At 41.2% G+C, this 10,732-nt stretch overlaps 1 protein-coding gene across 1 annotated transcript; it reads right to left on the bottom strand.

The window, feature by feature from the left end:
- Window positions 1-467: 467 nt before the first annotated feature.
- Window positions 468-5,665, bottom strand: LOC133363353 (hyaluronidase-like). The gene is made up of 3 exons (XM_061582754.1): window positions 4,745-5,665; window positions 2,600-2,689; window positions 468-884 (listed from the first exon to the last, which is right to left on the bottom strand). Exons 1-3 carry the CDS (start codon window positions 5,663-5,665, stop codon window positions 468-470), a joined length of 1,428 nt encoding a protein of 475 aa, XP_061438738.1.
- Window positions 5,666-10,732: the final 5,067 nt, after the last annotated feature.

The following is a 10,732-nucleotide window of genomic DNA, read 5'->3' as shown; positions in this document are numbered from 1 at the left end:
CACAACTATACTATTTATTTTAAAATCTTTATTTTATTTATTACATTTCATGAGATCTTTTTATTTATTTTATTGTTCTTTAATTTAAAATGTATTCTATGATTTTTTTATTTATTTTAATTGATTGTACTTTTAATTAATTTATTTTAAGATAAAATAAAATAAGACCAGGCTTCGAATCCCCACACAGCCATGAAGCTCACTGGGTGACCTTGGGCCAGTCACTGCCTCTCAGCCTCCGAGGAAGGCAATGGTAAAACCATCTCTGAATACCACTTCCCATGAAAACCCTATTTGTAGGGTCACCATAAGTCGGAATCAACTTGAAGGCAGTCCATTTCATTTTTTATTTCATACATCTTTATTTTAAAGGTGTTGCATGAAGTTCCAGTAAGAAATGGAAAGCTTCTATGGTTTTACAAAAGTCCTTGCAAGTGCATTTATGACAGATTTATTTATTTAACCCATTAAATAAGCAGATGTAAAAAATGCACCTGCAAGTAGGTCATCATGACATGACCTACCCACCAGTCTTGAGCCCCTGCACTTTGAAAACAGTTCCGGGGTCCCTGAGGCTGTTCACAAAATAACCCTATCCAGCCTTGGTAACACTGACAGGTGAATTTCTCTTTCATGGCCGCTATGTCCTCCTGCTTCAAATTTCCTTCCACAACTACTCTTCTCTCTGTTTCAGAGATATTGAACCAAATCTTAAAACTGTGGGAAGGCAAATGCAGATAGGCATCTGATTCACTGTTTTTACGAATGCATCTTCCATTCTTCTTACAGAGAACTTCGCTGCAGAGCTTGGCTGCAGAGGTCACATTAATGATGTAATGTCCCAAAAGACCATTTACATAGTTTTTCACAGCTAGACAGTTGACCTAAAAGTAAACAAAGACAAAGATGGGTTTACTTACAGAGCAATCCTATAGATTTCTACTCAGAAATAGGTCCCAATGAGTTTAATGGGGCTTATTCCCAAGTAAGTGGGAATATAGGATTGCACCTCTAAGCAGTTGGCACTATTGCCTAAATGACTATCATAGATATTTGCTCAAGGGATCAAGAAATGTGTCAACCACAGCTATGACAACTTTGACATTCTTTTGACTAACAAAAATCTCAGCTTTAGTTGTTTACTTATTTGCAGGTTTCTAGGGTGTATGGCAGAGATGGGTAACCTCAGGTCTGGGGGCCAAATGTGGCCCTCCATACCTACCTGGCCACTGGGACTCTCTCCAAGCCACACCGCCTTCTTAGCCACAGTACCCAGGCCATATCTCATACCATGGCTTCATTCACACCGTACATTTATTCCAGTTTAAACAGTCATGGCCTCCACCAAAGAATCCTGGGAAGTGTAGCTTGTGAAGGGTGCTGAGAGTTGTTAGGAGACCACTTATCCCCTCACAGGGCTACAATTCCCAGAGTTCTCTGGGAAGAGAGATTGATTGTTAAACCACATTGGGAATTGTTGCTCTATGAGGGGAATAGGGGTTTCCTAACAATTCTCAGCACTCCTCATAAACTACACTTCCTAGGATTCTTTGGGGGAAGCCATGACTGTTTAAAGTGGAATAATAGTGGAATAAATGTATGGTGTGTATGTGGTGCAGTCCTGCTTCATACCCTCCTTGAATGTTTTTGCCTGGCTGGAATGTGTCCTTCAACTCTGATCATGCCTGTTGCTAGTCTAGACAAATGACAGAGAGGACTGCATGAGTGCATGTAGAAACTAGCCTACTGTGCAAAGGTAGAAGTCACATCATTGCTCCATTTGCTTTTGCTTCTGGCTGCTCCCACCACTGGCATTTGGCCCCCAGAAGGTTGACCAGAAGGGAATGCAGCTCTTGGGCTGAAACAGATTCCCCATTCCTGGCGTATGGTATGGAGAACAGCAGCAAAATGTCTGGGCGAGGAAAACTCAGGAAAGTGTTGTATTTGACTTCCGCTAGTCCCAATACAAGGTTCTCCCTTCTCCCTCATTCTCTCAAAGGCAAGTAGTTCCTTCCTGTTTGCCACCCCATTCAAGGTCTAGCATAAATAGCTAATGGCCAGGATTGTTAGGTCACAGATTTTCCAACCAGAATCACATGTACACAAAATAGGTACATTTCTTAGAATATATCCATTAGACCATACTGAAGAATTAAAATTTAGGTTTGGGCTTTTGAGCCCAAAATATTATACCACCCATGCATTCTTCATTTTTCATCTGATGTGCTGCTGTAATCCCCAGATTTATCCACACAACAGTCATGGGCAGGTATCCAGGTTTTCCTAGCTGCAGTTTTCCTACCACTAAGTTGAGCCACCAAGCTTGTCCTATTCAAATGTATTCTAAATTTGGTTTGGGGATTCACATGAGCTAAACCACTGCGGAGTTGTTTTTGGGAAGGCAAATCTTAGAATACATATGGATCCCTTGTATTCCTACATCCCTAGACCACAGAAATAGCAGGCTGTTTGCTGACATCTTTTGGAGTCTTGGTATATGTGTGTGTGTAGGTAGATAGGTAGGTTGGAGGACAAGACTGTCCTGAGAATTCTTGCAAAATTTAGCTCATGGACATTTTCTTAACCCAAACTCACTTACATTAGAACTGGCATACCGTATGCTTCCCCAAAAGATTACTCCTGCTGCCCCCAATGCTGCACTCTCACCAATAGTGTTCACCAAGTCATCCTGAAAAGTAAGCCATGAATATGCACAATATAATAAAGCATGATGCATAGTGAACAGAGAGCCAAAGTAAAGGCATCATTGAGCATGATACAGACACCCACCTCTTGCTTTTTGGGGTCACCTCTGGTGAAATGGGTTTGGATGGCTTTTGAAACACTGCAAAAAGATGCCCTGCAGTACCTGATTGCCAGAGATGTCACTGGAATGGATGTATACACCATAGGGAATATTTTAGGGCATCAACAACCTTTTTTGGGCCACTTTTCTCTCCCAGACCACTTTTCTCTGCTGGGTAACCCTTCCACACCTGGCTAAATCTTTCCTCACCTGCAGTACCCATGAAGGAGATCCCATAATGGCCAGAGAATGTACAAAATTCAGTTGATATTATGAACAGCCGATTGGGGATTGTGCACAATTCCCTCTTTATGGATACTGCTTTAAATGTATAGGGCAGATAGGGCCTTAATCTGGGCCTGAGTCCAATTGAACCCAAATTAATTCAATCTGAGACAAGTCCATTTCCAAGTGAGTCTGGGAAGAGCTCATCCACCATTGTTCCCAGTCTGATGAAACAAGAATTCTAGTTCACCACTTATTGTGCTACAGTAGCCCCCCAAAACACGGAGGCTCCAAAATCTGCTACAAACAAAAAGAACTAGGATGACACCAGGGGGAAGGAGGAATGGCTGTAGCTAAGGTCCCAGCTTCAATCTCCGGCATCTCCAGGTAGAGCTGGAAACGTCCCTTGGTCTTCTCCTTTTAGCTGCTTTTGGCAATTTCAGCCTAGCCTTTGTAATTCAATATGTGTCCATGGTCAATCTGCAACAATTGTTTGACCAGAGAGAAGAAATAAAACTGGTATACCATATGCTGCGTTTATTTGGTTGCAGCTTCTGAAGCTTTCTCATTGGGGTGGAAAAATCACACACTGTCCTCCCCACACGCACACACCACATCCCAAGACTCTGGTTGTTGCTTGCCCTGTGTATAATTCTAACTGTTTTTTCCCCACAACAGGCAAGGCAGAAAAGACAGTTGACTGTGAAAAGGTAGCGCTATACATTTTTGTACAAACAATACACATGATTATGTAATAATCGTTCAAACTCTCACTGTATAATTATTGTGGTTATTTTAGGCCAGCGCTTTTAGATGAGACATTGACATTTTGCCAATCAAGCTGAAGTGAACACCTTCCCCCCTTACAATGCCTCCTTAGCATAAAAAAAAACAGTGTCACACATACCATAAAGAGCCTGGCCAATCAGGATTTCTGACCACATGAAGAATCTTACTCACAGACTGATACACCCATATGGAACTCTTCTCACTAATGCTCAATATACGGACACTTGGAGGTATGGCCAGTGGATGCACCAGCGGGTGCAGTTCCGCTGCCCTCTAAATGTCTCACTAAGCATGTGGGGATAGGGATTATTTGCATATCTGAGTTTTTTTAAAAAAAATGGGGTGCGGGTACTCATGTCTTTATAAAAGTGCCATGGGTGCTAGCACAAAATGGCTGCCATGGGCAGCAAAAAAAGAGGTGTTGGCACTCTGTTCCAGGGAATACTGTCACAAAACATGCCCTGTGCATATCCATAAAACAGGGGTGGGAAATCTATGGCCCACTATACGTTGCTGGACCCCAACTCCCATCAGCCCCAGTCAGTATGATTACTGGTCACTCAGAGGGTTACAGGCTCCCCATCCGTGCCACTGAGGCACAGTTTTGTCTCCGACCTGGTTCACGTACTACTGTTGCTGTTTCTTAACTACTCATGTGAGTGCATACTGTCATGTAGTGTACCTTCAGAACTCACAGAAGATTGCACCTCATCTTCCATCGTGGGAGTTCTGGTTTCAGAGCACTGCCTGCTGACAAAAGCTGCCCCGAGATCTTCCATGAATTCCTTTCTCTAACATTACAGTTTTTACCCATATACAGTCAGGTAAGTATGCAAGACAAACAGCAATAGCAACACAGAGAGGCTGCTTCTGAAAAATTATTAGATACCAACATATGTCACCACCACTCCCCACTGTCCTTACCTCTGTCAAAGCATCGAGCGTATAGGTGTAATATGGCCTAGCATACACAAAAACAGGCAAAGCATAGTCTTGTCTAGCCATGGAAGCAATGCATATTGCTTCCTTAACCCGATAGTGTACAAATTTCAAAGCATTTGGGCTTGACTTCAGCATGGGCTCCAGATATATGGAAGGATAAAGGGCAGTACTTTCTTTCCACAGCCAAAGCAGTTGATCATTCCGCAATGATTCAATGGCTGGACATTTGCCTGTGTATCTATCTGGATGGTTTTTGTAATCATAATTGTAGCAGTCTGGGTATAGATAGTAACCCCAGAGTCCATTTGGTCTTATATCTTCAGCTAGGGAAAGGGTGTTGTTCATAAAACTCTTCCCTGCATTTTCAAATTCTTCCTTAGCAACTTTCTTAGTTTGAATCTCAGACCACTGAGGATGCAGCTTTCTAACAAGCTCAAGAGACTTATTTCTGTAAATGACTTTACTGCCCCAGTTCCTGTCCCACTGGGGTCTCCAGTTTTCCCAATCAATGACTCCAAGTCCATGGAATTTCTTCATAGCTATGGCATGCTCAATATCAGACTTGGCTTTCATGAGGTGTTTGATGAGGCTCTCATTCTGTGGCACTCCTCCATTGATGGATGTGCCGTTGTCATCTATATGGGGATAGTACCCTAGATCAGTGTGATAAAATATTGTCACACTGGAACCACTCAAGGTCTCATTTGGATTTGTTAGAATGTTAAAGACTTTAAGGTCTAAATCCACCTTGTACAGCCGCTGGCACTGTTCAGTAGGTGCATTCCAAACCACTATAAATGGTTTGAGAGGAAACAACGGAGCTCTTGTGTGAATAATTTCTTCCCCATTGACCACCATCGGTAACATCCAAAGGGCTACACTTGTAATCCACAGGTGGCACATGGTATGTCATAACTTCATCAAAGGAAAAGAAAAAAGAAAAAAAAAGAAAAGTTCATAAACAGTGACAATCAACAACAGGCAAACCCTTTCTATCTTCCTTGATGAATCAAAGTTGCAGCCCTAGAAAAATACACATTGTCTGATCCTGTTATAATCCTGAATTTACCTGAACTGACTTCTCAGTACGGATGGGCAAATCTGTCTCTCCACAATTCCTCATCAGGTTGTGATTTTCAAAACAAACAAACAAAAATCCTCACGAAAACTCATGAGCATTTCAGTGCCAATTTCTCCTAAAATACACATTTTTGTGTGCACTTTTGCCTAATATATTTGCACACGTTTGTATGTACTTTTGCCTAAAATACACATTTTTGCAAAACACTTTTCTCTACAATAGTGCATTTTATGTTGTTTTCTCCAATGTACGCATTTTAATGGACACTTTACCCTAGTATATGCATTTTTGTACACGTTACTTGGCTGGAGAACTGCATTGCAAAATTTTGAGAAGAGTGGATTTCAGAGGATGGCTGCATTTTGATTTGCATATCATTTCAGAAACTGAATTAGTTCACCTTTAAATGTAAAATGAATCAAATTTATCCCATTCTCTGTGAGATTTATTCTATTGCACTTATGTCTGAATAGATATGTATAGTAGGGCCCCATTCATATGGCAGGTTACGTTCCAGACCCCCGCCAGAAAGTGAAACCTACTGAAAAGCGAAACTCTGTCAATAAATGGCACCCGATGCCCAAAAAATGCTGTAAAAGCGGAACAAGCACCATATGAGTGGGGCCTTACTCTAATTGAAAGCCGCAGTATTAGCAGAATGCCGAAAAGCGGGGCCCTACTGCATACGTTTGTACTGAGAGTTAGTTGTGTTATAATCCATTGAAATCAATGGGTAGTATTAGCCATTACAAATTTGTTCCATTGATGTCTCTGGGATGAAGGCTATAATCCCGTACCCACTTACCTTGGAGTAAACCCCCTTGAACTTGATGAGATGAATTCTGAGTAGCATGCATAAGATTGCACTCTAAGGGATAACTAATTTATTATTATTATTATTATTATTATTATTATTTATTAGATTTATATACCGCCCGACTAGCAATAGCTCTCTGGGCGGTGAACATAAAATAGCATAAAAAATACAATAAATAACAAGATAATACTAAATAATACAATCAAAAATCCAATACAATAACATTTTTAAAAGTAAATCAATTTAACTTAAAATGCTTCAGAGAATAGGAAGGTTTTGACCTGGTGCCAAAAAGAGAGCAGAGTCGGCGCCAGGCGTACTTCCTCGGGGAGACTGTTCCATAGTTCGGGGGCCACCACTGAGAAGGCCCTAGATCTCGTCACTACCCTCCGGGCCTCCCTGTGAGTTGGAACCCGGAGGAGGGCCTTCGTAGCAGAACATAGTGTACGGGCTGGTTCATATCGGAAGAGGCGTTCCGCAAGGTATCGAGGTCCCGCACCATATAAGGCTTTATAGGTCAATACCAACACTTTGAATCTGGCCCGGAAACATTGGCAACCAGTGCAAGCGGGCCAGAACAGGTGTTATATGCTCGGACCGCTTGGTCCTTGTCAGCAATCTGGCCGCCGCATTTTGCACTAGCTGTAGCTTCCGAACTGTCTTCAAAGGTAGCCCTACGTAAAGCGCATTACAGTAATCCAAACGTGAGGTTACCAGAGCATGTACCACTGATGTAAGGTCATCTTTACTCAAATAGGGACGTAGCTGGGCCACCAACCGAAGTTGGTAGAACGCATTCCTAACCACCGAGGCTACTTGAGCCTCAAGTGAGAGGGAAGAATCTAAAGAGACTCCCAGACTACGAACCCGGTCCTTTAGGGGGAGTGTAACCCCATCCAGGACAGGGTATATATCCACCATCCGATCAGAGAACCCGTCCACCAACAGCATCTCAGTCTTGTCATGGAAAAGGTGAGCTTTGAAGCAATATACAATGTAATTCCATTTGCAGCTGGGAGCAACTGGAGCGAGACGCTTGGTTTGGAGCTCTGCTTTATTTTTACAATGTTTCTACATTAATGCTGTTATTTTAAACTCAAGTACTTATTTACCCATTTTTATCTCTATGGGATAAGGTTCCTAAGACATTCTCTGCTTACTGAAACATTTTTTGTCCTTGGGAGCGCATTAATCAGAGGGAATTTACTGGAGGCGAAAAATACTTGAGAATACTTGAGAAATACATACTTTGCAGTGTCAATTACTGTAGGTAGGCCAATTTTCTCGCAAGTGGATTTTATCTTCAACTCGTAATCGGTCTATTTTACCCACATCAGAAGAGAAATTATTTATTTTTGTAAGTCTATTATTCCATCTTGCAGGCTATTGGAGCTTGTATTTGAGTAAATAACTCCAGTAAACAGCTTCATTACTTCCCACTACTAGTGTTTGCTGGATTTGGCCTAGTAGTGACGATGAAAGTTATAAATTAAAGCAACAGTTGAAGGTTGTGGAGAAGATGAGACTGTAGTTCTACTGAGGCTGTTGAACTACTTTAAAGGAAGCCTAAAGAAGCCTCTTCTGATTTTAATTCACTTGTATTTACTTATTGATAAAAGAAGCTTCTATGGTGCTAACAAGGATGAGGTGTAAAGAATTGGGCTTATCCCCATACAGAGAAGAGAAACCTCTTAGCCCACAACAAATGAAGATCACTCAGTTTCTCACACCTATACGAGACAATTCCAATATTCAAGAGATACAATCAGAGTCTGGAATACCTCCGGAACCTTCGTTAGACTGGTCATTGGATTATAAAGTGGGAACATACCATCTGAGTGAAAATTACCCTTTGCAGAATCAAGTAAATGAATTACAGGAAGTAGACCCTTATATTTCACCTTTCCCTGATAAGGATATGTTAACGCAGATGGCGGAGATCTTAGGAGAAATGGGGTCTTTAGGAGAAATTGATTCGCTAAAGCAAGATTCATCGCACTCTATACTTAGAAGCGTTATAGACAGTCGACCCATAAATAATGCCACTAGATCGTTTGCTACTCCAGGAAATCATACTCATTCTTTAGGCGGGACTCTCCTAATACTGGAGGAACTTGATCTTGTAAAAGGATATATCTCCGAATGTAATAGCTTACTGGACACCCTGGCGAATGCAGTTAAGATGATCTTACAAAGCATAGAGATAAAGCCAGGGAAGATAAAGCCAGGGAAGATAAAGCTATAGAAGTGAGCCCTCCTTCCAGTGGGTTGAGACAACTAAATTCACCGGGTCCTAAGAGTAAAGGAAGGAAGGCCACTAGAAGAACTATTAAAAAAGAAAATAAGAAAAATAAAAAATCTAAGAATCTTAAAAATCAAAGACAGCCTTGTTATAAAAAAATGAACTATAAACCCCTTTTTAAGATTCTGGATACTCTTGTACATTTATCGACATCATCTTCTCCTGTAGCAAGACTCCCTGAGACGAGACGAGGAGATAAGTCTGAGCTTGTTCCTGAATCCTTGCCAATAACTCTTACCACGCCATTAGCACACGAACCTGAATTAACTCTTTTGATGTCTGTACCTGTGTCTAGACAACATCAAAATGACTACTTAACCGATATGGGTGGTCGACATGAGACACAACTGCAACATCCCTGTGATATCAGTGACCTAATGGAAACACAATCACAGCTCTGTTCAGGTGTATTCTTGAAGAAGCAAGCACCCATGAAGAAATCTAAGCAGGAAGCTAGTTCTCTATCTTCTGTACATGAGACATCTATTACGCCCTGTGTAGCTTTATCTCCCGGGGGTGTTAAGGAGTATCTGGTTCCATCGATTAGGACTCCTTTAAAAAAGGATGAAGTAGAAGGTTGGTCCTTACGACTCAGTCGGAACAAGATAATTTTATACTTTCTTCCACATTTTAGTAACATTGGTCAATACGGGAATCGGAAAATTTACGTCCTCAAAGTTCTACAGTCCCTGAATGTGGCTCCAATTAGAAGCGATGATATACTTAAGGTTGAAATTCTAAATGACAATCCTTTTACTATGACGGTACTATTAACCTTGAGATAGAGCTTAGTTGACATATTTTTAACAAGTAGATCTTGCTTACTGAAGCTTGGTATCCAGGTACAAAGACATTTTATGAACGTAGCAAGACCACACCCTCTGTGCGCAAAATGGCGCTGGTTTGATCGAACACCTCAAATTCAATCACCGGTTTTGGAAACACACTCTGTGGATAATCATATATCTATGTCATCCATCCACTTTAATATCACTAATAGTGATATTATGGTTTTGGACAGTTATAGTGACTCTACTAACCTTTCACCTATGAGCACCTCAGCTCAGTTGTCACCACAGTCCTTTACCGAGGGAAACCGCGAGGACAAAATGTCTGTTCCTTTTTGCAATGAAGCAGATGAGTTATTGTCTAATTTTACCAGCTTTTCGGACAGTGCCCAACAAGATATTATTGACAACCTGCAAACATTGTTAAAATCTTTACAGAGCAAGAGGCCGCCTACTAGATCCCTTAACGATGGAGAACCGGTTTTTCCCCACAAAACCCAGATGACCGAAGCTTCAACAACTTTCGAACTGAATGCTGTTTGTGATAATTTACAAAATATAATTTTAGTTCCTCAAGAGGAATTTAAATCGCCTTGATGGCATAAGAATCAGTCAGTTATTCTATCTTTCCCACCTACAGTGATGTTAGGGAATGCCAATATGGACCTGTCAAAGTCCTTAAAGGATTATAGTTTTGAACAACCTATAACAACTTTATTCGGGAAGGGGAGATATGATACTAAGAAAGTTTCACATCATTTCAAGAGGAACCAATTCCATCATTGGTTATCTATTCCTATTCGACTCCCTCGGTCAAATAGACAGGTGTACTTGGATGACAATTCCCCCGGGTTACTAGTCTTGCTTTTTAATGCCAGGTCGGTAAATGAAAAAACCTTGATCATTCAAGATCTTATGTTGGATGAACACACCAACCTGGCATGTATTACAGAGACCTGGTTGGATGAATCAGGTGGGGTTA

Source organism: Rhineura floridana, chromosome 8 (assembly GCF_030035675.1).
Source record: "Rhineura floridana isolate rRhiFlo1 chromosome 8, rRhiFlo1.hap2, whole genome shotgun sequence".
In the NCBI taxonomy this organism is placed as follows: domain Eukaryota; kingdom Metazoa; phylum Chordata; class Lepidosauria; order Squamata; family Rhineuridae; genus Rhineura; species Rhineura floridana.
This window is presented reverse-complemented; position numbering and strand designations above follow the sequence as displayed.

Coding starts and splice junctions, on each gene's coding strand:
- LOC133363353 (XM_061582754.1), bottom strand. CDS start 5,665: ATGTGCCACCTGTGGATTACAAGTGTAGCCCTTTGGATGTTACCGATG. Junction 2,690..4,744: donor CGCTCGATGCTTTGACAGAG/GTAAGGACAGTG, acceptor CTTACTTTTCAG/GATGACTTGGTGAACACTAT. Junction 885..2,599: donor TACGGTATGCCAGTTCTAAT/GTAAGTGAGTTT, acceptor GTTTACTTTTAG/GTCAACTGTCTAGCTGTGAA.